Source organism: Artibeus jamaicensis, unplaced genomic scaffold (genome assembly GCF_021234435.1).
Source record: "Artibeus jamaicensis isolate MK-2021 breed Jamaican fruit bat unplaced genomic scaffold, CSHL_Jam_final contig_465, whole genome shotgun sequence".
NCBI lineage: Eukaryota > Metazoa > Chordata > Mammalia > Chiroptera > Phyllostomidae > Artibeus > Artibeus jamaicensis.
In genome coordinates this window covers 35,268,906-35,296,479 of record NW_026521843.1, presented here as the reverse complement: position 1 = coordinate 35,296,479, position 27,574 = coordinate 35,268,906, and the positions used below count along the sequence as shown (strand labels likewise).

Here is a 27,574-nt window from a genome sequence, read left to right as displayed (position 1 = left end):
GCAACTCCTGAACCACAATACTATTTAGAAATAAGAAAGTCATCTGGAACTAAACTGGGGGGGGGGGGGGGCGTGCAAAGGTCACACACGGTCACCACAGAGAAAGGTGAAGCACACGCCTTTTGAAGGGATTTCCTTGAAAAAGTGTCATGAGGGAAAACATCTCAGGAGCACGTGGTGATTTTTAATTTAAAATTTACTTTGTCCAGAGAGCCATGGTTTAAGACATTTCCTGTGTGTAAGCGCCACCCTTTTCAGTGAGCAGTTTTACAACCATCCTCAAACCTTTCAGAATAACAGCCATTTGTTATGGATGGGCCAAGGGGTACACTCCTCCCACCCTTTCGAATTTTCTCCTTCGTTTGCCACTTCTTCTGAGACTGCAGGGGTAGGTTTTCTAAAGGAGAAGCCCCTGTGGGAGCTTTCTTCTTGACGTGTGACACAGTGAAGTGAGAGGAGCCTAGGCCACACTGGAAGCGGCCTTCTGAATTCACTGAACCTGAAACTGTGTGGAAGGGCCTCTCACACAGACCCAGAAGATAAGGAGCACACCCCCATTCCTCTATTCACTACTTGCGAGTTTCCCCCACCAGCCCTGACGGGCTAACTTTTGCAAAAAGCACATTCTACCTTCTGTGATCACAAGAGGAATGAACCAAAGACACACAACTATTCCCTGGAGGGGATGGAGCGTCCTCTCAGCTAACTGCTCAAGGAATGCAGCACAGCCTAGCAAATGTTTAAAATCACGTCCTGTTCTGTCTCTTGTTGTCCAGAAAAGTGTCATTACTGTCAACTATTTCACAAGACAAATAAACCTATGAATGAAATATATCCTCCCCCTCCTTTCCAATGAAAACATTCTAGGATTGAGCTGCTTCCTTCCTTCCTCCTCCTCACAGGAACCACATTTGTGGCACCAAAAAAAGAGTTAAAATAAGAAACATACACAGTCTGCGAAGGTTACTTTTTTCACAGCACTAGAGCCATTCCTGGCCTATGACTTGATGCCAGGGGTTTTGAATGGGAAGGAGTTCTGTTTTCAGTTATGACTTCTTTTTCATACATAAGCTCTAAGACACTGCTGTCCAGGCCTGCTGGCTGGGCAGGGACAGCCAAAGGCCGCTGGGGCCAACCCTGCCACAGGATTTAGGCCCATCACCCCACACACTGCTCTTCATAAAAAATGTGCGGTGAAATATTGGATTCATTCAATTATTTGAGACTAATACAGACTCCAGGAAACCTGTAATTAATCCAACTAAGCCAACCCATAGCACTGAAATGACAATAACTGGTTTTCATTATAAATTACAGAGCCCACTAAATTGATGGGAAAGCTCTCCCCCAACACAATGCATCAAAAGAGTTAAAATTAAGCTTCGGAATCAAAACTGTAATTTACTCAGGCTTAGGAACAAAAAGACCACTCCCTCCTCCCCATCGCTATTGTTCCACAGGACTGGGTGTAGAGCAATGCACTTTACACCTTTAGGCTTTCCAGAGATAAGACGCTGGGGGCTGGGAGACAGAGGCAACTGGGAGTTAAGTACTGGTGGTATTAGAATTGATCTACTGAGATGCAAAGATAGCTAAAAGGGCAGAAAATGTGTGTGTAGTGGGCAGCAGATACCTGACAAATCAAGAGAGCCAAAGGGATACAGGCGAGCCAGGGAGACTCCAAATGGTGGCTTTTCTGGAGTAAGAAACTGCCTCCTTTAAGTGGTGAATTAGGGGCTCGTAGCCAACCAGAAGCTTTGGGGCCAGGCCGTGCGGCCAGCCGCCCGTCTTGATTAGGGTCACGTACCATATGGTACAAATAAAGCCTCGGAAGCCCTGGCAGGCCTGGTTTTGGGGAAGGAGGGCTTACCTTGTAGCTGCTTAAATCTCCCTTCCAGCTGGTTGTAGTTGTAAGGCACCTGCCCTGTATACGCCGGCGACAGCGGCCCAGAGATGCTAGACGTCCTCTGCAATTCCATTATGCCCGGCGTAACGCCCTGGCGGGCCGCACAGTAGAAATCCCGCTCCAGCCCCCTCCTACCCCCATCCAACACGCAGCAGCTTCCGCACCGCTTGGCTCCGGTCTCCCTGAGAAAAGGGCTGGACCTTAGGCAAGCCCCATTCCGGTCTGAAAGTCCAGCAGAGCGATCTGATAGGAAGCTGGCTGCAGGAGAGTCCACCTTAGCCCGGCCAGGAATTATCACTCAGGCAACTAATTTCTTGTTGCTTTCCTTCCTTTTGTGGCCCTAGGCTAGAAGCTTCAAAAAATTAGCCAGGAGGAGCAAGAGGATCCAGGGAGGAAGGTGCAAGTCCTACTTTTTTTTTTTTTTTTAAATATGGCCAATCTTAAGCTTGGCGGGGTCGCTGAGCCCGGGAGCTCGCGGGAGCAGCGCACACACCTCCTCCTGGCTGCCCGTGGCGGCCGCCGGTTTGTAATTTAATCAGGAGCCACTCGCCGAGCGCTGGGTGGTGATGTCACCTGATTAGCATAACAGCATTGTGGAGAAAACGCAGGCGTACCACGAGGAGGGGCCTGGGGGAAGGCCACTGGCCGGCCAGCCCCCACCCACCAGCCGCCCCTCCGCCTAAGGGTCCGTGGCCCAGGACCGCGCCCAGCGGCGGCACCTTCCTAAAAACAAAGCTGCCGAAATTACAATCTTTTGTTGAGAGCTTCACGTAACGGAAAAGTCTCCGATTACTATCACTTGAAAAGGAGGCGGCGGGGAGGGTAAAGAGCCCCGCAGGTCGCAGGCCCGGGTGGGTCCTCCACTAGTCAGCGTCTAGGAAGGTAATGCGGGCAGTGCACCTGGGTGCGCACGGGTCCCCACTGCGCGGTCGCCAACCACGCGGCGGCGGCGGCAGCAGCGGCAAACAGAGGCTGCCGTGCAAAAGTACAAAAAAGTCCCTCTGGGCACTGCAAGGCTTATAAGTTCAGGATCTCGGAAGACTTCTCAACAAACTTCTGCTGCCTTCATGAAACGTTACAGCCAGAGGTTTTCTAGGATATTATGGGCACTATAATAGTAATTCAGTGCAAGATTTATGGGAGCACCGGCTTTACAATGCATTATGGGAGAAAGAGAAACAGGTAAACACCCAAGGATCCCTGACCCGGAGGAGTCTGTGAACCAATGAGGAGGCAAGAGAACAGAACTGAACCTCAAATCCTACTTTGATTTGTAGAACAAGGTTTCTGAACTTTTGGGTTCTTCAAATTTTTAAAACTCTCCTCCCTAACTGCTCCTCCCACCAAACTCAACCAAAAACAAAATCCTCTACACAGAAAATGACCGTGATCAAAATATATTCTTGAGTTTTATCCCCCACTCCCCTCCTCAGTAAATACGGACAGGCAACTAACTAATCACTAATTTGGTGCTTTCAGCATGGAGGCCTGCAGCTATCTGCACTCACTGAAGAAGGTGATATCATTCCTGAGGGATTCCAGTCGGCCCTAAAGAGGTGGTGGGCCTCCGCCCCAGGTTTACTTTAGTCCCCAGGGCACCCGTAATTCAAACAGTTGCATCCTGTCCGGGGCTAGAGACAAAACAAAGCTAGCATCCAGCTATCTGCTAACTAAACTCTGAACAGCCCCCACTCCTTGCATCCCCACCCGGTGTGTCAACCTAGCTTTGTAAAGCCAGACCTGGGATTTGAAGACATTCACATCATCGGAGATGTGTAGCAGATTCTAAAGTCCTTTAAACCACCAGTGCAACTCAGGAAGACAGCAAAATGCCAGGTATGGGAAGAAGCACCTGGCTAGGATTCCCAAGACCCGAGTTTCTGGTCCTGGCCCGGCCAAGCCTCTTAATCACCTATGACCTTAGAAGAAACCCTGGTTTCTTTCTAAACCTTCCCTGTCAGACAGGGATAATTAATGTCTACCTCTACAAGGTCACTGAAGAGATGATGTGAAGATGCCTCAAAAATGAACAGACTATTCAAAACTGAGAGTAGTTTTCAAAATGCACCTCTCTTTGCAACCCCTGCCCCCCCCCCCACACACATATCACACCAAGGCTAGAAACTACAGAATGGAGAATTTTTCTCAGTTAAGATCTGAACAGGCCCCTCTTCACTATTAAATATACCTGTTAAATCTCAAAGTGTCCAGGTATATAGGCACAGAAACTGAGACTGCAAAGTGCTTGCCAATTTACAACCCTTTATTTTTAATCTTTAAGCCACTTAAGCGAAGAGAGTATGAGTCACCACTCTTAGAGACGCCCTTTCAGCTCCCTCTGGTATGGGGAAGTAGGTGAAATAAGCTTTCTCATGAGCCAGGTTACATGGTGATGGGGCTAGAGGCTGGGACTAGTACAATAACGTAGCCACACTCAATCCTAAAGAGAAGACTTAGAACTAACTGTTAGAGTATTGGAAAGACAGGTTTTGAGGCTGGGAAGGGTTTATAACCCCGTCAGAGCCCAAGGTGAGAAATGGGAATCGCCTTGGTGTGATGGTACTAGGGAAGAGGGGGACTCAATCCAGATGGTTCACCTGACCTCCTCCATCCTACTCAGCAGTGGGGAGGCAGTATAGCAAGGCCAGAGGCATTACTATATCTGTATCATTCTTTATGTGTGCACAGCTGTGTGCAAGGCACAATTGCCCAGTGCCTGGGAGGGATTTAGGGATGATTGGGAAAGTTACTGGCCAAAGGAGGTGGGACCAATATGCAAACAGCCCAATAGCAAAAGAATAAAACAAGTGCTGGGGTGGGGGAGAGTTCAGAGGATTAGGAGGGCCAGCATTTGACCAGACCCCGCTATGCGGGTAGACTATCAACAAGCTTGGATGAGGGAGAAGCCACCGCTCCTCGTGGGGGAAAGCAGTACAGATAAAGGCACCTACTGCACTGTCCCAGGAACAGCTCTGGTGAGAGCTACCATTTGTCTGGAGCATAAGGGACTGTCAGCCATGGCAGGCAAGCCTGAACTAAGTCTGGGCTCTAGGGATGATTAGGCTGTCAGTGGTAGGTTAGAATGGACAGAAAGGAAAAAGCCTGAAGGCAGCAAGGTCACTTAGGTAGTGCCTGCAACCGTCTAAACTGTCTAGGCCAAAGGGCTAGTCAGGGTGTGGCAACAGGAACAGAAAGAAATGGACTGATGCAAGAGTCCACAGGACTCTGGCGTCAGACTCTACAGAGGAGGTTCAAAGGCAAGGGCTGAAGAGGACTCTTGGGCTTTCAGAGCTGGCTGTGGGGTACAGAGGACTGAACATTTCCATCTAGATAGGCTGAACCTGAGTTACCTGCAACATCATGGGAGGACATGTCTTGAAGCAGTCAAAGATGAGGAACTAGAGCTCAAGGCTGAAAATACAGTTCCATGCCCCAGTGAAGGTTGTGATTGTAGTGAGAATAGACGTAGGAAGGGAAGCTTGAGGCTGAGCAGAGAGCCCAGGGGAAGGAAGGCCAGAGTCTAGAAGGAAGAGGAAACATCAGTGGAGACACCAAAAAAGTTACAGATAACATCCAAGAGAGCAGAGAGGTACTCAAGCAGGAGAGGACATCACACGATGCAAAAAGAACAAGGAACTGGAAGTCAGAGGAAAGTGATCCTGTATGTGAATCAAGAGCTCAATAAGGAAATAAAAGCTGAGGTGAGGTTACAGGCAGTTAGAGAAGGAGAACAGGAAGGTAGGGGCAGTGAAGAGAAGACTAGTGAATAGGAACTACAGGACCAGGGAAAGGGGTTTGGGGAAGGGTCCAGCTGAGCACGTCCTCTGTGCACAGGTTTCAGCCCTGAGCAGGCGTTAAGTGGGAAAAGGCCAGTGGGAAAGTGGCTCAACGGTATGTATGGGCGGAGCCGCCATTGTTAGCAGTAGGCTTTCTCCTGCAGAGGCAGCAGGAAAAGGACAGAGACCCCAACGAGGAAAGAAAGGATTTAAAGGTGCTTGCCCAGCTTTAACTTAATAAAGCAAGAGAGGTCAGGGGTCCTACCTACAGTTTTATTTATAGTGATCTAAAAAGAATCCTGAAGACACCTTTGGCAGAAACATGTAGTATATGAATGGGATCATTAAGGGGAGTGAGACAGTTTTCAGATGTTCAATAGTCAACCAAGTTGTCTACAGAATCAGACTCTGCAATTTCAGCCCATCCCTTCAATCTTTTCTAACCTAAAAAGCAACTGCCCCTCACCTACAACAGGAATATCAACATGTGGCCAACTCTGATGAGTGGCTATGCCCACTTTCAAGTTGCATCAAGATTCCAAGGTGTAATAAAAGCCACAACTGACTGGCAAAGTCAGCAGTGGGATCATAGCAACTGAAGACTGAACGTGCATCCGCCATCCATGTGTGATTGTGTGTAGAGGTGGTGTGGTGTGGTGTGGTGTGGTGTGGTGTGGTGTGGTGTGGTGTGGTGTGGTGTGGTGTGGTGTGGTGCAATGCGGTGGGAAGAAGGCTCAAGTCCAGAGCCAGGTACTCAAGATTACCCCAACCCGAGTGCCACTGAAAAGCTAAGTAACTGCATACATGCCTGACCATTCTAGACCCAGCAATCCTCGCCTACAAAGCAAACAGGTTGGAGTCTGTAGTCATGAAAAATTCCTTCTGGTTCTGAATGTATTTGTTAGTGATTTGGGTTCCCACTCTTGGAGATTACTGTTGTAGTCCCAATTATGGCCCATCCCACATAAACTGAATGGCCCTAACAACAGCATTACATTATTTCAGCACTTTGTAGCTTACACAATGATCTCACATACATTTTTCTAAGTGACTCACCCTGTAAGGCAGGTATTTTGTCCACATTGCAGACAAGGCACATGGCAACCGAGTTCAGCGATACAGTGCCTGGCCCAGTGTCCCACAGTTAGTGAGTGGCAGACGCACACTGGACCCCAGACCAGGAAGCAGGTTGCTATTTCTCCTATGTACTTGGAGTGACGGATCAGCTTATTTGATGCTCTCTAAGCTCTTCAGAAAAACCATACCACTTGATTTGTGGTATCGAGATAAGCCAAAAACCCAAGCAAGGCTCCACACCAACCTCTACAACACTTAGTTTGAGTCAGGATCAGGCACATTCTCTGCTGGTTCACCTAGAAGTTGCCTCTTTGGGGGTTCTCTTACTGTGAATGGGTTTTGTTTGGTTTAGATCGATTTCTTTTCTCACACTTGGCGGCCCTACACGAGAAGATTCTGCACAACTTGCCACGTAACATGTGAATGGGAACACAAAGGGGGTGGGGTTAAGCCTCTGTTTGTTCCAAGAAGCTTTATGTAATCTTGGACGTAAAAAAAAGAAAGATGAATGCTTTTCCTACATTACAGCAAGCTCAACAGGGTAAACTATGGGGTGTTCATTTCCTGAACATCTAAACATTAGCAGGACTGAAAATGTCTGGCAGAGGATGGCCAAACTGCTAACATGTGATGGGATCTGTACACATTCGAGGACTTGAAAAACCAACCCGAGAGCTGGGAAAGATGTGGTGGGAAGAGAAAGGAACAAAAACCAGTAAGGCCCACATACAAAATGTTTTGTCAAATTCTCAGCCGCTCACCACTGCTCTTTCGAGATCTTAGCACTAAACTAGCAGTTCTGATCAGTAGTCTTTAAATTCTCAGAAACTGATTCTCATAAAGGAGATCTCAGAAACTGATTCTACCCTATCTTTGGCCCTTTCCTCACCTGGGAGACTACCAGCTGGAGGATGCTGTCCGTTCCACGTGAAATCACTGACCTCAGGCTGGGAACCAGAGGTCACCCCTTTGTATTATGGTTTAGGACGGCTTAGAATGGCAGGACCAGGCCTCCACCTGGGAAGTACTTACTCACAAACCACAATCCCATTATGCCCTTGGAAAGGGATATTCAAAATTATATTTTGTAGACATTAAAGCAGTAACACCTCAGAGATAGCACGAACACAATACTCACTATGAAAACAAGTTATAAAGAGCCTATGCTTTTGAAAGGTCAGTGTTTATTTGAAGTGAGGCTATTAAATCTGACACTTTAGGACTTAAGAATAATGGAGAAGAAAAATCAAAAGGAAGGCTAAAGGTATTTCTCCACCTACAGCAATTACTATCTGTGTCGCTCGGAGGATATGATGTTTTCCCTCGTTCCCCACCTGTTTCTCCCTCTCCCCCCCTCCCCTCTGTCACTCTACACTCACACCTCCCACAAAGTCATCTACTTATATGCTCAATCGGGAACACTGGGGCAAATCTAATTCCCATTCATATTCTTTTCCTGCTTCTTGTTCAACCGGTCACGGCAGAGCCAAATACAAAGCACCTGCCATCTCCTCGGAGAAGGAGAAGAATGACGAGTCCCACTCAGGAACAGACAGACACTCAAGGTCCCGGGGAAGGAATGCAGCTCACTGAGAGCTCTGCCGCAGGCACACTTTAATCCCGCGTTCGTATTTGTCTGCTATCTATACACACAAAGCTTCCCTGTGCAGGCACAAGTACACCCCAGTCTGGAGGCCCCGCCTTCAGCAAACAGGTGTTGTTGTGCCTGTGAACGTAACACCAGCCAGAGCCAAGGCTGGGCTCCTCCACGCCAGGTAAAGTGGTTCAAAGGAGAACATCTGAGGAATGCAGTCGGGGCCAGGCCTGCTCTTGCCCAGGATGTCTGGTCCTGCTTCCCACCTCCAACGCGGAGGGATAAGGCCGACACACACATAGGTGTGCAGAGCCATCGGGCCAGTTTTACAAGGGGCATATGGGACAGTGAGGACACTGCTCCCTGGTAGCACGGCTCATGGGAAAGAAATGGGAAAAGAGGAAACGCAACTCTATTCTTCATGTAAATAGGCCTCTGAACTCTGCCCTCGGGTATTACCACCCAGGTTACATTTTCCAGGAGCTTATCATGGAACTGGCTATAAAGAGAAAAGGCGCAACAGAGGTTACACAGGTCCCTGGAGTGGGAAGGAGGGAAAGGAAGGGAGTGTGGGATGCAAACCTCATCATCCAGCCACAGGCCCCACACCTGGGAGCAAAAGTCAACCCACCCAACATGTTCTCAGCCCCACCCGGGAACACAAGCCATCGGAGGGGCCCACGAGGTTTGAGGGAGTGAATTCTTCTCGCGAGCACTTCCAACCTAGTTGAGGAAATAGAATACACACGCGTGAACACGCAACTACAAAGAGGAGGTAGCAGGTAACAAATGAGGTTAGTGGTCGTCTCCATAAGTGCCATTCTGAAGGAATCAACAACAGCATTTCACTTCTTGGCCGAGACGAGAACAGAATGGAGTGGGGCTTCCTCCGCACAAATGTTCTCCATTGCTGTGTCACCTCACCTGCAATTTTAACGTAGCTTCTAACTAAATCCCCGCCAACATGTGCCTCACTAACGTGAGAGTGTAAGTTGTTCTGTTTATTAACTGGGGGGCAGGAGGTGCTGTTTCTTGCTCTTTAAAAACTAGGTCCCAGTTACCTCGTTCCGGGGCCGTGCAGGAGCACATGCGGCCTTGGCATGTTCGTGTGAAATATTTTAAGAGCGCGGTCATTTCTTTCTCCTTAGCTCCTGAGCCTCTGCCGATCTCTCGAAGAGATAGCACGGCCTTCTTCCCACAGGACTTTGCTAGGCAGCCACAGGCCCTGAATAATTCATGGTCAGCCCGGTCGCTCAGGAGCGCCGAGGCCCGCCAGCTGCCATTAAGCGGGAGGCAGGCTCCAGGCTCACTGTAAAAGAATTAAATACTATCCACCACCTCTGACACCTTCTTTACAGAAACTGAAGAGCCTTCCCTCTTTTTCTCCCATTTCAAACCAGGAACTTTCCCACTAGGTCAAAGTCTGACTGATTGTTACTCTCAGGAGGACAGGTCTCAAGTACACACACGGGGTGGGGAGAAGTATGTGACATCCTCATACAAGTGCATGGTCGGGAAGTCGTTTCCCCAGTCAGGATGTGAATGACACTGAGCCTGACACAAGAGGGATGTTCAGTCACTGTCAGCCCTCATTTCCTCCTCCTCCCAGTCCCTCTGCTCCAGCCAAACTGGTCAGTGCCCACCACCTGTCTTGGGCTTTCGCATCTCCGTGCCTCTGCTCTTGGTGCTCTCCTCTGTTCTTGGTCTGAAGTCTACTCATCTTTCCAGCCCTGCTCCAACCGCCCTCTTCCAGGCAGGCCTTCCAGATTATCCCAGCAGGGATGGTTGCTCCTTCTCAGAAACCGGATACCAGTACGCTGTCAGCCCCCTCATCTGGCACCTATCACACCCTGCCTTGGAGTATTGCTTACCTCTTCTAGTGCACCAGTCTTACCTACCTACTTAAAATAATGGAAAGTGCACCAGTTACAGGCTTGGGACAAGTGAAAAGTGGACTCCAGTCTCAGCTTTTGACACTCACTGGCCTTGTGACCCTGAGTGAGTCCCCTGGCTTCTCCAGTGCTCTCCCTAAAAACCAAGGGATCTGAAATGGAGGGTCTCGACGGTCCTCTGGATGTAAGGTGCTTGGAAATACAGGGTCCAGCACAAGGAAAGCCTGCTTGAGTGAGTTTGGTAGGGTAATAATATAGGTGTAATAACTGATAGTTTTAATTTGAACATTCTACCTAAAATGCCATATGATATGCTTGAGTGTGTGATATTATGTTACAGGACGACATGCTTATGATTTTGTAATAAAAAGGGGGCATTATTTGTGCCGGACCCTGTATATCATTATCTGTTTCAGGATAGATGCAAGTCTTATACAACCTTCTCTTCCCACCCCGTACCTCAGTGTCCTCTTTGAGACAGTTGTTCCAAAGTGATTTAGCCACTTCAGAAGCCTAAACACTGAACAGAAGTGTCAAAGCACAGCAAAGGCTCTGTGAGGGGGTCGGCTGCTGAGCCTGCTCTCCCTGGGCACCCACCCTCCCTGTGCACCCCACCCAAGTCCACACCTCACTCCTTCACAACGAAAAGATGAGAGCCAGAACCCCTAACAGGTGTCAGGAAGGCCCTTTTCAAAAGGCCCCTACCATTTCATTTAACAGACGAGGAAAACGAGGCCCAGAGTGGCATGCCCAGTGAGACAGAATAATTTACTGCGCCCTGGACACTAGAAAGTAGGCCTTCTGATCTTCTGCTGCCTCTCTTGTCTCTGGGGCAAAACCTGAAGGCGGAGGAAGGCGAGCACAAAGGATGTGGATGCATTTCTCCTGCTTCTGTCAGTGGAGTGGGCCCAGGACCCAAAACCGGAGAAAGGCCCTCCTCATCCCCTCTCCCACCTCACTTTCTAGCACCCAACACCACACGGGAACCGACAGGCTCACACTAAGGGGCAGGTGACCCGTATCTTCCCCGTTCTCTGATGTCCGACCTGTACCAGTGCAGAGAGAGCAAGGACCCAGACTGTGTCGTGTGGGCAGCTCTGGTCTCAACCTCTCGGCACCGAATAAAACAGACCCAACAAACTGTTGTTCAAGGACCCCTGCTCTCGGTTCTCTGCATTGGACTTTCTTTTTTTATTATCCTCATAATGTTTAGAGAAGAGTTTACTCGTGAGGCATTTTTTTAAAAACGTCTGACAAATGAACTTATTCATTATAACTGGAATTTTAACAACAGGTAAAGAATGAAATGAGATCAGAGAGAGGTGAATAAGCTTTTTACTAACACCTGAGCTACTCACCTATAACCACCTTTTCACTCACCTTTTTATTACCATCCCCACAACCTCTTTAATCACCATCTGTCAGGACAAACATGAATTCTGACCGTCTTGGTGACTTCTCTCCACTGTACCTTATTTTAATAACATAATAAGAGCTGTCAAAACTGGAACCCTTGTGCATTGATGTGGAAAAGTAAGATGGTACCACTGCTGTGAAAAAGTATGATGGCATCTCAAACAAAATTAATAATAGAATCACATATGACCCAGCCACCGACTCTGGGTCTATGTCCTCAAGAACCGAAAGCAGGATCTAAAAGAGGTATCTGCACCCCCATGTTCACTGAAGCATTCCTCGTAAGAGCCAAGAGGTAGAAGTAACCCAATGTCCACTGGGTTGGATGGATAAATGGATAAAGAAAATGTGGTACGTACTATGATGGAATGCTATTCATTCCATTTCTTGAAAAAGAAAGACATGCTGTCAAATGTACAATATGGACGAACCTTAGGGACAAGGACATTATGGAATAAGTTAGTCCCAGAAAGATGGTACGGAGTGTTTCCACCTGTATGAGGTGTCCAGAGTAGTCAAACTCCCAGGAACAAGCCGTGGAATGTGGCTGCCAGGAGCCGGGGCTGGTTATTCCTCCCACAATTAAACATAAAGTGAGCGGTCCAGGGAAGACTCCGGCGGGGTGTGCCTCGGGCCTGGGAGGAGACAGCAGCCCGAGGCCACGTGCTCCGAGCCAGTGACCCTGAAGCTCAGACACGACGTTTTCACCTGCTACCCTCCAAAGTGCTCTCTACGATCCTTAAGGAAAAAAACTGCGGGAACCACGCCAACTCTCATTTTTACAACAAAGTCCTGATCCGTTAGTTGTGCGCCTCCAAGCCTCACATCCGTGCACTGTGCCACAGCAAAACCTCCAGCTGCCTCCAGAGTCGCCACCAGTGCCAGGCCTGATGAGCTCAGCAAGGCGACCTCAAGACACTGTTCAAAAACTTTACTTTTTAGTCACCATCTTTGGGATTCAGTACATGAAGCACAGAAGTAATCAGCTGGTAGATTGGGAATAGTAGGAATATCCCACGGTTGGGCGGGCAGGTCCATATTTATACAATTTGTGTGCATGTGTTTGCGGGCATGCACATGCATGTACAGGCCCACGTGCACACAGAATCACCTTGGCTGGTACTAAATAGACAAGTTTTCTGTACTGCTGAGGTTTTGTGACACCCCATCACCCACTATCCTGAAAGATTCAGGCCTGCCCCTCTGCCCAGAGAACACTGACATCCTGTCGGTGTGGACATGGACCAAGCTTTTCTGTTAAGGATAATTTTAAGGCACTAACGTTCTTACTGATTATAAACACTGTCCTTCTGCCTAATTCAAGATTACGGAAGAGCAAATGGCAAAAATCATTACACAGGAAAGGGGCCTGTAATTGGAAGTGATTATAATCAAAGTCTTGTTAATTCTCTCCAAGAGCCTGCAATTCAGACTCATCAAACATAGAAAGTTAAGAAGAAAAAAATCAACAGAAGACTAGGACTTGAGTCAGTGGCTCAGCATTTATTATTTCCTGGAGAAGGACAAAGGTCGCTGTCTTCCCAATACCTACTACACACTGATCGTGGCTCCCAGTGTACCCAGGAACCTCGGGGAGAGAGGCCAGTCTCACCTGGGGGCCACGGGAAGTCAGCCTGCTCCCTCCCCAGGAGCCCACATGCAAATAGTGGCCTAAGGGACCTTCCTACCTCACCAGCCCCTTCCCTCGTTTTTCAAGTGAGGAAACAGGGAGATGAGGTGACGCCTCTGAAGTCTCAGCTGGCCACGCCCAGTGGCACCCAGATCTCTGACCACAGGACGGCGCTGACAATGGCACTTTGGTACAGGCCATAAAAAAGCTTTGTGATCTAAAAAAAAGATCTTAGGATACCTTCAAGTATTTAATGCCACTCTCCCTTAAATAGAAACACAGACTTTTTAAAAAATTTTGTCGTCTGTACAACCTACCATACCCACATCTAGGATATATTTTGTATCTCCATATCTTATAACTCATACTGCCATTATCTTTTTAGTATGCTATTTAACACAAAGAAATGTTTGACCCTTTTAAAATAAAGATTTTATTTATTTATTTTTAGAGAGAGGGGAAGAGAGGGAGAGAAACATCCATGTGCAAGAGAAACATCAATCAGTTGCCTCTCACACCCCCAACTAGGGAACTGGCTGGCCAGCCAGGCATGTGCCCTGCCCAGGACCCGAACCCACAGCCTTGCAGTTTGCAGGTCAGTGCTCAACCTACTGAGCCACATCAGCCATGACAACTTTAAAAAAAAAGAAAAAAATATATATATATATAAATCAATAGGCCTCCCTATTTAAACCGGTCACACTTCTCATTCTTGAGCGTCAGAAATAGAAAGAATACTGTAAAATATGATTTTTACTCTCAGCTTTCCTATTAAATATAAGTATCTATGGCTCTATTGGGAAAGGTTTTAATAAGCTCAATCACCACTGATGTTATCAAATGAGTACTCATTTCTTAAAACAAACAAAAAACTTTGCTCTGCTTTGTTCCTCCGGCAGTTCTAATCCTGTAAGTTTATTCAAGGTATCTCAAGGTCTTATATCTCATAATTCTCTAACATGGTGTAATTGTGAGAGGCGCAAGATTTTTTTTTTCTTTGATGAATTAAAGGGCACTCAGAGACCTACAAATACTTCTGTGAAGGACAGCAATTTCCAAGAGAGTTAGAAAAGGCAGGTCCTGGATGGGCATCAGAGGCTTTCAATCACCACCCGGAAAGGCAGGGGCCTCCGATTCACAGAACCACTAACGCAGGCAGGCTGGGGCAAATAACCCAATTCAGAAACTCCCAGATTGAAATCTGCAAAAGGTAGCTAATGCCCCCTATGAAGGACTGCTCTTAATATGATAGTAATATTTTTATAATCTTCTCCAAGATGAAAGTGATATACAAATTTCGAGTATTATAAATAATCTCCCTGAAAAGCTAGTAGTATTTCTTCTTCATTGCCCCCAATTCCAAACCACAGCTGTCCCAACAAGGAGGGACAGAGCACTGCAGCTGCCTGACCCCCACGAAGGACCCGCCCCTTCCAGCACAGCCGGCCTGTCTGACTCGGATTTCCTACACTACACTGAGCACGTCCTCTCCCTCCAGGCCTTACGAGTCTCCCCCGCCCACCTCCGCCTTTCTCTCCCTCCATTTTTGGCCATTTGCGGAGGGGGACAGAATGAATCAATTTCTCAATCTCTATTCCACAAAAAGTTTTTTAAGTATTTTACTGTACTTTCCTCTGATGTTCCTCTACCTCTTTTTCTCCCTCCCTTCCCCCCTCTACAAATAAATAAAATCTTTTTTTAATTAAAAAGTAAAAGTCTTTTTTCAGAGCCTTTTCCTGCCTCCCAGGAAAAGGCATGGGGTCACAAATGCCCTTGGAACAGCACACAGAGCCGCAGTGACCCTGCCTCTAGGCCATCAGAACATGTGCCCTTCCAAGGGTCCTGCTTTTCCACTGTGACTTCTGACCCTCCCTCCCTGCTTTCAGGTGGTATTTCTCAGTATGGAAGGGCTCCTTGAGGAAAGGGAGAGGGGCCCTCTCTTCAGAAGACTTATTTTCATAATAAACGTTGCACCTCACAGGCCGACTGCGTGTACACACTAAGCCAGGCACCTTCCACGTTTGCAGATCTCACAGCAATCTGACCAGGTGGATATTATCATTCTCAGCCTATAGAAGAAGCCTGCCCACTTACAAGTAAGCAGCAGAGCAGGGATTTACTCTGGGACCCCAGGCCTCTGAAGCCATTCTCCCTGTCTCAGCACCAGCCCTGGGACGGACCATCCTCAGTGCCTGAACTCAAACCCGGAAAAACCGAGTGCTCAGGCCTAGGAACACCTCCAAATGCGCGTGCAGAGAGGCAGACCGACAGAGCCTCAGGGCTCATACAGTTTCCAAAGGCTGGAGAGAATAGAGACTAATATGAATGAAGGAAAAGGTGATACCATCCTGAAAACTGGAGGCCACGTGACGGAGCCTTCCAGATTTGTGTCCAATAAAATACCCAACACAGCTCTCACCGACCCCACGTACACGGCACCCAGAAGACAGACTTGTCATACGACCAGAACCAGACTCCTGCTCCTCCCTCCTGCCTTTCCCATATGAACCACAGCCCACTGAAGAGCAGGTCCTAACTTCTGATTAAGTCAGGTTAAGCCCTTGCTCTCTGAAACCCTTGGCCACCACCTCAGTTTCACGGCCGCCTCCTTGTCTTTTTAGGGCAATCATGAGTCTCCTACAATGGCTTCCCTCCCTCTAGCCATTCTCCTCCCTAAAGCATCCTCCACGGTGTCCCCAGCCTGCACCTGATGGGACACAAATTGGATCCTACCATTCCCTGAATACACATCAGTGGTTCTCAGATTAAGTCACTAGGGGCCTCGGGACTCCTGGGCACAGAAATCTAGAGGAGGCCATTCTGTTTCAACCACGGTGAACTCAAGTTTCCCATTTTACATACTGAGGTAACAAATAAACTTCTTTTTGAAAATAAAATTTATCCTGTGCTAAATGTCGAAAGTCACTGGCCAAAAAGATAGAAACTAAACTCACTGGCATGGCATTCAAGGCCCCCCTTGCCCACTCCTAACAGTTCCACCTCGAGCTCTCTGCACCCCTGCACACGGCTCCCTGAGAAAGCCAGGCACCGCCGCGCCATGCACACCACCACTGGCTTGGCCTAAGATCCCATTTCATCTGCTGACACTGTCTCTCTTCTGTGACAGCTATACAGCTCTTCCTCTTGGCCGCAGACTTGTTTTTACCTAATCCCCTAACTCCGTGTTTCTCATGCTACTAATCCCAGTGCCCGGAGCATAGTAGGTGCTCAGTAAACGTGTCATGCTCTCATTCACTAATAACTTAATGAAGCAAGAAAAACCAAATACCACTTCCCTCCAAGAATCATTATCCACAAAGCTTAAAAAGAGAGACTACTAGATGTAGTTTAACATGTACCTGCTACCACAGGATTTTCCAACAGTGTTAGTTATAAAATCTAATTCATGGATTGACACTAGTATTTCAATAGATGGAACCGAATAGAAAATACCAGGACATCTCATATATTCCAACTACAAGTAAACACTACTTTGTGAAACTTAAATGCAAGTGGATATACACGCAACTGCCCCATATACATAAACGTATGGATGTGCTAGGTTGCCCTGTAAACTGTATTTCTGGCTGATCCTGTGCTCAAAGTTTCCCTTTCAAAATATTATAGATTAGATCAACACAACTCCTCCAGTTCTTAAAACATCAGAAACTTTGTTCTCCGTGATAAAATTCAGTTTAGGCCGTAATGGTGTTGGTTGTGCCCATTAAAATGGCTTCCTAAATGTGAGGTAGTTTAAAAAAAAAAAAAAAGAAGAAAAGACCTACATATGGACACGCCTGAAGATTACAGCTCAGCAAAGGCCCAGAGGAAGCTGTACCAGCACACCTATTAATTCGGTGCCGGGGTTTTGGGTTTCGAATTAGTATCAAGTGTGTCCTCCAACCTTGCCTCCCCTCCATCCTGCCCTTCTCAAGGCAGTCTTGAATACCTCTACATTATTTACAAGCATCCCTACCACCACTGGCCTTCCCGTAAATGCATTCAGGCAGCTCCACAGATGGTGTGTGTGGCGCAGAGGCTGGAGGCGCACGCCAATCCTCCGCGGACCGATAGTGCCAGGCACACAATTCTGTGTCTTCGCAGCAGGGACACTGGTCTGCAAACCTACTTCTCCAAAATCAGTACGTGGACCAGCTTTGGGACTGTCAATGCAGGGAACTGGCAAAGCCATATCCCTGGTTAGAAAAAAGGTGAACGCCGACCACAGGGGCAAACTGACTGAACAGCATGGCAATGGCCCCGTAGATTTAAGAAGTCACTAGACTGTTTTTGTTGCTGTTCGCCACAGAAGAACAGGCTTAAATTACACATCAGTTAAAATAACAACGAGGACAACAGCACTCTAGCCTGTTTTAGCCTGAGAGACAGATAAATGGCCTTTGGCTATCATCAACTACAACCACAGCATTCCGTTCCCTGTCATGGTCGGCCGCTGCATTCACAAAATTCCCTGTGTCCTTAAAGTCACAAAACAGGATTCCAGGAGGAAAACTGTGGCCAGCATAACACATTTCTAATGACTCATTAAATGATCAAATGCCATCCACTCGGGGCTAGAGATGACACAGGAAAACTGCAGGCTGACCTAGGAGTGGGCGCCTCTTTAGAGATGCTCCCTTCCCCAGAGGGGCCAGGAAACGTGGAAGGGGAAGGGGGAAGAGTTTAGAAATACTGCAGTGACCTGAGGAAAGAGTGGACGATTAAAGAAATCTTTAGCTCCTTTGGCCAAAAAAGAGTAAAATCCTAGGGGCAGACACGTGCGGCACAAAAGGAGGCAGAGGCCAAACTGAGAGGATTAGGTGAAGAATGGTTCGTACTGGCTTACGATGTCCCAAACTTAGAAGAGCATCTCTGTAGATTAGCACTGTAGTAGGGAGATCGGATGATGCAAGAATGAAAACCTAAGACAACTATATACTCCTCAGTGGAAGACTGAACTCCACGTTCTAATAATCGGCTGGTCCTCCTTCTGTTCATTACTGGAGGAAAAAAGTGTTTTCAATCATGTACACAGAAAATACTTCAAAAGACACGTATAAAACTTTTAAAAGGAATTATCTTTAAGGATGGGGATGGGTCTGGAGAAGGGGAAACATTCACTGTCCACTTCTGCAGTGTTTGGATTTTTTTTTAATGATACATTGTGTTGAGATGTACAATGCAAAAGCACCAACTGCATTCAGGCCTAGGTGAGGTGCTGTAGGGAATGCTGAAAGAAATAGTACTCACTGTCACTGTGTTCAAGGAGTTTGGTCATCAACTAGAGAAAAAATATGGACACACCCACCTTGAGCACACAGAGGAAACTAATAAGACTCAAGGGAGCAGGGTATAGAATAACAAAGTCCAAATAAGTTTCTTGAAAACGTCAGTGTGGACCACAAAGGCAAGATGGCTCAGGCAGCAGCTGTGGGCTCAGGCTGGAGATGGTGGGGAGGGCCTGGGGCTCCTGAAGACTCATGGGGAGGTCCCACAGGTACCCTGTAATGCAGGGAGGGCCTGGGAACCTGGCAGAAAGCATAGCATCTTCCTGACTCCGGTTCATCTATTTCTTAAAATGCCTACAGACGAAATCATGTGGCCAATAAAGCAATTTGACATGCATGTTCAACAAATCAAAGGACTCTGCAGAACTTTAAACCTGTGTGGCAAACTTTAATCAACCTCACCCAATAACATGTGCCCATCATCCAATTACTATATTAGGGCTCTGAAAACTCACAGGTATGCAGGAAAGAGGCCAAAACTCAGAGCTCAGCAAATTCTCTTAAAGATTACTAATTGTAAAAGAGGGACATGTGTATCAGCCAGAGAATGAAAAGGCTTTTCAGGCTTTTGAGAAGTGTCACCACACTTTGCTTAACACCGTTACATTCGCTGCTTGTTTTATAATCTAATCCCCCAAAACAGATTACATGTGAGTAAGGAGCATGCTAATATGGTAGATACATCACCATGTGGCTAAAAAATTTGGAATGCTACTCTATTACTGGGTACTTGTCATACTCTGAGAACAGTGCTGGTCCTTGAGTCCCTAAGAAGAACCAGGATAGACTAATTACAAGTCACATTGCCAAGCAAATTCAAGAGTTAATGACTTAGGTGAAAACTAAATATATCAGAGGCATATTCTAAAGATTGAAAAGTTAATGTTTGTTTCTCCTTGTCAACTTTATGTTTTCAAAGATCTTAAGGGAAGCTGTATATTATCAGTTGCTTTTTTAAAAAGATGTATTTATTTTTAGAGAGAGGGGAAGGGAGGGAGAAAGAGAAGGAGAGAAACATCAATGTGTGGTTGCCTCTCATGTGGCCTCTCACCTGACTTGCAACCCAGGCATGTGCCCTGACTGGGAATCGGACTAGTGACCCTTTGGTCTGCAGCCTGCGTGCAATCCACTGAGCCACACCAGCCAGGGCTCTTGGTTGCTTTTTTAAAATGAAGCACTTAAGTCAATGGTGAATACCACCTTGCCATTTTAGAAAACAGCTTTATGTCTGAATCAAGAACATCAATCTATTTGAAAACGTGCTGTGAACACTTATTATTTACTGTCATCTGCCCGTTTTCGAGTACAGCTCCACGTGGTTCCAGGAAGAGCTGCCAGGTTCTCACAGCCCCCCACACCCACAGCACAGTTCACTGGTTCAGGAACAGCCCCCAACCAAAGCTGAGTAAATGACTGCCTCCCTCCCTCCAATGCTTCCAAATGCAACTAGAAAAATGGGGGAACTGATAAGTAAGAAACTCCAGGGGGCAGATGGCAACCGTATTTTCTGTCATCTGGAAGATCACCCTGTAGGTGCAAAGACAAAAGCAAGAAACCGAGATACGGAAAAGCCTTAATTTCTGTTCCTACAGGGCCTGTCTGCGCTTTGCCTTTTCCTCACACTGAGTTTCTCTCTCCTTGATCATGCAAGATACCCCAATATCTTTCCCCAAAATCTCTAATAAATAAAGTACTTTCCTCCACCACACCAGAACTCTGCATTAGAAATGCCAATCATAGCCTCTGACTGCCAGCCACATGTCCTCTGAGCTGTGGGTGGATGGGGCTGATATGTTTTACATATCAGCTCTTCACCAAACCTGTGATTATCTCCTCTAAAGATAATCATTTGTAAGCATCCAGCTGTTTACAACCTGGTATAAAAAGAGTATCCAGGCTCACTATCCCCATGCTCAACCTCACAGAAATGTGAACTAGAGAAAATCAGGACATTGAGTCATTTAGCTACAAGGTCAAAAGAGAAAAAAACTGGCAGGATATAGAGTTTGAACTAGAGTACCTTAAAGCCACGTGTGAGCCAAGTTATGAGGGAACCCTTGGCAGAGTATCAATGAATGAGGCATATGGCCCATCTGAAAGATAGTGAATGCAGCAGCCTCAGTCACTAATGGGTTTCTGGGTCTTGTGCATCTGAAACTTTGCAGTAGCCTCCACTTCTCCTCCCCTACCCACCTCACAGTTACTTTATTCGGATGACTCAAGTGAACCTCTGTTCCCGACAACCAGAAACAATCAACCAAATATAACTTTGAATGCAGGGTTCTTTTCAGAGAAGCCAATTAGCAGACACAGAACAAATGCTTGTTACTCAGGCCCCTCCCACTGGATTACTATTCAACATGATCGTGTCAAACTGCTGAGGAATCTCAAAACCATCTTCTTTAAATAAGATGGTGTCAAAAATCAACATGTATTTTAAGAAACTATTTAACATCCACCCAGCATCATTTTTCTCTATAAATCTGAAATGTAAATTGAATGACAGTACTCAAGATAGTGATTAAATAAAACCTCTGATATCTGAATGGCACTGTTAATATACAAGGTCTGTCCAGAAAGTATCCATGCAGTACTATGAAAAATTGAGGCATTTGTTAAGAAGATACAAGAAACACTGTACATTGCATGATGACGCCTCAGTCCCCTCTAAAGTAGCACCTTGGGGACCTCACACCATTCTCCCAGTCGTCATGACCTGCCCCGCCCTGTAGTACTTTCTGAATCTCATCAACAGTCTGAAATCTCTTCCCTTTCCAAAGAGATTTAATTTTGGGAAAAGCTGTAAGTCGAAGGTGCCAAATCTGCACTGTAGGAGGGCTGAGCCACCCAGATGATTTGATGTTTCACAAAAAATCTCTGCATGAGACATGATATATCGGCGCACGTGTTGTCATGATGAAGCTGCCCATCACCAGTTGTCCACAGCTGCAGCCTTCTCATCATCTGAATAGTTTCCATGGAGGAATGTTCAAGCTTAATGCAAAATTTGATGCAGATTCGTTCTCTACTTGCTCATTTTGAATGTGACAGCCACACAGTCCACATGCTCACTCAACAGCATCTACAACCATCACTGACTAGTACCGTGAAGTCGCCATCGTTCACACATGTACCTTCCAGTCCACTCTCCTTGGCTACCAGGTTACATCGATGTCTATCAAACTGTTCTCATTATATTACCAATGGTCGGAGTTTCTCCAGACAGACCTCATAAAACCTACTTGGTGATATTTTCAGTTTATGCTTATCATGACATTTTATTTTTTAAGTGTATAGGACTTACAAATGCCTGTATATAAATTACATTTTTATTTTTATCTTCCCTATGTTGGTACCTGCTCACAGGTCCACTTTCGTAGAAAACTTGCAGACTAAAAACTCCTTTGTAGTAAATTTAATAAAGGCAACAAATATGACCATAAGAGATACAAAACACCCACCAGTGAGCTTTTTGATGACCATGTCCAGAAAAATGAAAAAATTCCTAAGTCTACAGTACATTCAGATGCCTACAATGGATCTGCCATCTGTTCCCGGGCAACTGCCAAATAAAAATCACAGTATTATGCTGTTGGTAGCTCTCAGAGAATCCCTGTTCTTTTTCACTAATCTACCACTGCTATTTATATGAGAGCAGAGGAAGAAATGAGGTACTGATGCATGCTGCAACGTGGATGAACCCTAAAAACATTTCACTAAGTGAAAGAAACCAGTCACAAAAGACAACATACTGCATGATTCCATTTACATGAAATGCCCAGAACAGGCAAATCCACACTCAGAAAGTAGACTGGCGGTGGCCTGGGGCTGGCAGGAGGCGAAAGTGGGAAGTGATGACTAACAGGTACGGGATTTCGGGGGGAAGGTGATAAAAATGTTTTGGAATTAGTGGTGACTGACTGCACCACTCTCTGAGTATATTAAAAACCGCTGAATTGTATACTTTATGGGGTAAATTTTATGGCATGTAAATTATATGAGAGACAGACAGATGGGGATGGACATAGGCACGTGCGCACACAGCGCCAGGAAAAGAGAAAAGCCTTAAGCTCTTCTTCTTTTGCTTACCCTTGCAGTCCCCAACAAAAGACAGGCGATATTCCCTAAGTTGAAACATAAATCAACAGTAACATTTATGGGATTTTCTCATAGAAATGGTGATGGGAGTTCCTCAAAAGAAACTGGCTTAAGAAAAATATTTTGGTTGGGTGGGAAGAGGAGTTAGGGCAAAGGCCAATGATGAATCAAGAGTCTTCCTAAGTGTTCAAGTGGGGTGAGTGCCAGTCTACAAACCAAAATGTTGCTGGTTCGATTCCTGGTCTGGGCACATACATGCCTGAGTTGCGAGCCAGGTCCCCAGCTGGGAGCATGTGAGAGGCAATGGATCAATGTTTCTCTCCCTCTAAAAAAACAAATTTAAAAAAATTTAAAGAGTCTTCTACCTAGCTGGTATAGCTCAGTGGATTGAGCACAGGCTGTGAAGCAAAGGGTCACCGGTTTAATTCCCAGTCAGGGCACATGCCTGGGTTGCAGGGCAGGTCCCCAGCGGGGGGGTGAGAGGCAACCACACATTGATATTTCTCTTCCTTTCTTTCTCCTCTTCCAATCTCTCTAAAAATGAATACATAAAATCTTAAAAAAAAAACAAAAAAAAAAACGTTTTCCAAGGTGACTCAGGAATGGAACATGGACTCTGGAAGACGGAGGGCAGGAATGAGGGCTGGGTTGTGGAGAGAGTTTGCTGTGCTTAAAAGGTTTAACACAGGAGACTGGATCTCCCAGCCAGGGTCATGCGCCTCACCTGGGATTTCAGCCATTGCTGAGGTGTGAAGAGAATTCCTGGAATGTAAGGAACGGCAGCAGGAATCCAAGCGGATCTCAGAATTGGGGAAGGGGTCAATGACTGCAGTGAGGAGAAAGGCAGGGCAAGGAAACCGTACTCCCAAAAGAAAGAAAGAAAAAAAATCCCTGCATTCATTCCTACGTATGATCAGAGAACTACTGAAATCGTGTGCATAGAAAATAAACTGAGGGTACCATCTGGGACTGCATTTAATGACCTAAACAGACTTTCTACCCAACAGCTTTCATGAGCCTCTTTGATATGAAATGCTCTTTCAGATTCAGATTTCCCAAATAATGGGTGCTGTACTGAACACACACTAGGGACCACACCTCCCTTATAAATAATCCCAAATAATGCATAATAAGGGCAACAGCCTCAAGACTGAATGAGGGAAACAGCAGAGAGCTATTAAGTCCCGGTTAATCCTGACTATAAAGAAGCCTTTCCCTTGTGGCACCGAAGTGTTCCCTCAGAACTGAGCTCTGGGTGTGTAAACAAGAAAGCTCTAGTTTAATTGTGGAGGAATGAAGTCAAGTGTGAGCTGATGTATCAGCTTGAGAGGCCAAAAGCTGACTCTGTTTTAAAGACAGAGTCCTCTGGGACCTGAGCCCCACCTCCTCTGCTTTGCTGCAGAGGAAACGGAATCAGCCCTTCCCAGGTCCAAGCCAGCCCCTCTCTCTCCAAGCTCCCTTGGTCTTTACGTTACTTGGCCCGGCCTGTTAAAAGTTTTTCCTCTTGTGGTAACTCCTTTTCTCTCAATAACTAGAGCACTAATTGCCTATGCTATTCTCTTGGCACTTGAATACATGAATATATTACACATTAATACATATTAATGTTTCCTGTAAATAGTTTTTAACTTCCTATTTAGAAAATTCCAAACCATGTTTTATAGCTCTCTTTACATATTCAACAGCAAGCTGGCTTTGTACTTTTACTAGAAAAATGTCAAATATTGGGAAAAGAAAAGAAAAAAGTCAAATATAATATTCATACATATTTACTTTCACAGGGGGTGGTTGATGTGAATTAACAGTTTTACTCTGGAAAGTTTCTAAGTAAAACTACCATGTTATAAGAGACCATAAACATAGATAAAGCTGGTCCGTAAACCATTTAATTAAAAACTCACGATTATAAATTTTTAAAAAAGCACTGACATCTCTCAAAAAAGGGCAAATTTAAAAGTCTTTTATGGTTTTCAAACAAGTGTTCCTCCATCTCTGTGCAAGTCGATCTCTTTGGGGATTAAGTAAATAATTTCAGCACGTAACTTTAACAACAGCTTGAAATTTGCAGTCAACTGGGAGAAAGGGCTGGCAAGTTCCGCTCTCACTCTCAGTGTGTGGAATCCGGCTCTCTTCCTCCTGAGAAAACCCTGTGCCTGAATATTTTTATCTATAACCAAAGGATTTTTTTAGGATATAGTTTTCAAGTGTCTCCACCGATTTTACTGAGCAGGAGAGAGCTAATCTAGGCCCCAAGAAATTTTCCACTCTCCCGGACACTACAAATTAAAAGGCGTGCACAGTGATAGGGGCTGAGAAGGGAGGACCTCAGACTGTTCCATCCGGGGAGGACCCACCCAGACAGGAGCCGTGGGGAGGCCAGGGCTTTCCCCCAGCCAGCAGGCAGCTCTGTACTCAGGCTGGGGGGCACATTAAGCCTTCTGGGGTGTCAAGATACTGAAACATAAATTGTGACTGACTGACTGAGGGGAAAAAAAGACTAAAATATATGTATTTTTTATATCCTCCCCCAAGGACATGCTTCTTGATTTTAAAGAGAGGGAGGAAGGGGGGGAGAAAAGGAGGGAAAAAGAGAGAGAGAAACACTGACTGCCAACCAGGGGCCGAACCTACAATCCAGGCATGTGCCCTGACCAGGACTAGAATCTGAGACCTTTCGGTTTGCAGGAGGAGGACGTCCAAATAACCACACCACACCAGCCAGGGCAAGGCTAATATTGTAAAGGAGAGATAAGAGCTGATTTTCACTTTGGTGGAAATACTCAAAGATAACAAGATTTAAATATTGAGAGTGCTTAGGCCTCCTCCCTGGAAAGTATTCTAACAATGCAGATTCCTGTGCTCCCTCCACGTAGTGAATCTCAACTTGTAAGGCTGGGGGGACCCTGGGACATGCATTTTTTAAACAAGTGTAATACTCTCTTCTGCGTCCAAAAACAGGGATTGAGACAAGTGTGGAAGTTTTCACTTGAAAGAGCAAAGTACAGATGTTGTGGAGGCTCTGTCTTTGGCATCCATTTCATAAACGTTTACTATTGGAAAGCACAGAAAGGAGAAGAGTTTGCTTTTAAAATAACTATTCAATTTATGAATTCTCATCCGAATTTAAATTTACCTTTAGCCAAATGGCCAACTACTTTACTGCTTCACAAATATACCCAAGATCAAATACCTGATGAGTATTTTAAAGAAGTGTTAGCCAATGAAAGTGTCTAGGTGAAGGCACTGGAGTTGCACTGCCCGAATCGGCAGCATTGGCCACATGTGACCACTGACCACATGAAATGTGGGAAGTGAAAATAGGCTGGATTCCAAAGTCAGAATAAAAGATGTAAAGAATCTCATTAAGTAACTGTTTATACTGATTATATGGGGTGACTTGATAATATTTTGCATAATCTGATTAAATGAAATATCTAATTTAGAAAACTTAAAATCACAAGGGGTTAGTATTACGTTTCTTTTGGATAGCACAGATCTGGGTATTTAAAGTAAATCACTGCTTTAGCTGATTAAATGCTCCACCAAAATTCTTGGTCACTCAGATAAATGCCCATGTTTAAAAGGAGTCTAGCCTATAAATACAGCCACAAATAATGGTTATTTACTCTATACATGTAATGTAAAAGATACAATTAGGTGCTTTTATCTAATTTTCCTATGGCTATCAGTTGTCCTTGACGTACCCATAATCATGCAAACTCAAGGTCAAATTTTTTTGCCACGTCTACAGATTAGAAGAAAGGCTCTTACATAAAATTTCAGCTCATAAATGTTGATGAGTGACAACTCCAAAAGTAATCTCATTTTTAATTTGTCTTCTTTTAAATGTTATTTCATACACAAGCTTTCTCCTACCACCCCTATATGCCATTATTTTTTTGGAAGTAAAAATTTTTATTATCAGAATAAACACTAAATATTTCGGTTATATCATCTCCATTTTTTAAATAAATGTATTATGTATGAGTGTTGATGGAAAAATATTAATTCTAATTAGTACTTTAACAATATTTTCAAGCTAAATGTTGCACTTTTCAGAAATCTACCTTTCCTACTTCCCCTAAGTTGTGTTGATTCCACAAAAATATAACCTACAACCTTAAATACCCATCACTTGCCAAAGGAAAACATTTACCTTCCACAACTCTTGAAAGTTTTATGTTTTAGTTTCATTTCAAATAAAATGCTGGTTTCCCAAAAGTCCAGCTTATCTTGGTACACTTTTATCACCACCACGTGTGCCTTGCACTACTGAGGCAATGGGTCAGAGGTCAGGAATGTGGGTCTGCCATCACGGGATGTGGGAAATCATTTGCAGAATGCAGAAACATCACTTCCCAGCTCTTTGCCTCAGGCTGAGTTAGCATGCAGTGATCTCTTTGCCACTCCACATGGTGGACCAATGCTTCTTATCTTCCTTCTGAGCTGCAAATGGTCAACATTCAAGTTTAGACATAAGTATACATCTCCCCGGCCTGGTACATGTAAAATATGTGAACATGTGGCAATCGCTGATATTAATTCTATTTCTTGAATGTTTACAGGCTGAAGTCTTGAGACGCCCTCCTCACCCAGCTTGTGCAAGGGGAATGCTTTCAGATGAAGCTTTTCTTTCCTTTGAAAAAAAGTCAGTGTCTTCAAATTTCACCAGGAGAGCCTCTAGGTAGATTCTGAAGACGGGAGCATTCAGTTCCCTGTGATTCCTCTTGGAATTTCTCTCTGATGTTTCTAACTGCTAAGGAGCAGGAGGGGTGATGAGTGACTGAGATATGAGTCAGACTTTCAAACAAAAAAGTTTAAGGAGAATGCAAAGATTCAAAGCTCACTGGGCAATGGACATGAACCAACTCAAGACTCTTTCATCTTTGTGACGATA

The 27,574-nt window shown here is 45.5% G+C and overlaps 1 protein-coding gene across 5 annotated transcripts in view; it reads right to left on the bottom strand.

The window, feature by feature from the left end:
• Window positions 1–27,574, bottom strand: part of SPTBN1 (spectrin beta, non-erythrocytic 1) — a 191,169-nt gene that overhangs the window by 104,635 nt on the left and 58,960 nt on the right. Inside the window, exon 1 of one of the 5 annotated variants that reach the window (XM_053666937.1) lies at window positions 1,871–2,456. The exons of the other annotated variants lie outside the window; for them this stretch is intronic. Coding sequence (XP_053522912.1) covers window positions 1,871–1,979 — 109 coding nt within the window. The 5' untranslated portion in view covers window positions 1,980–2,456. Of the gene's footprint in view, window positions 1–1,870; window positions 2,457–27,574 lie in introns of those variants that run through there. 5 annotated transcript variants of the gene reach the window in all.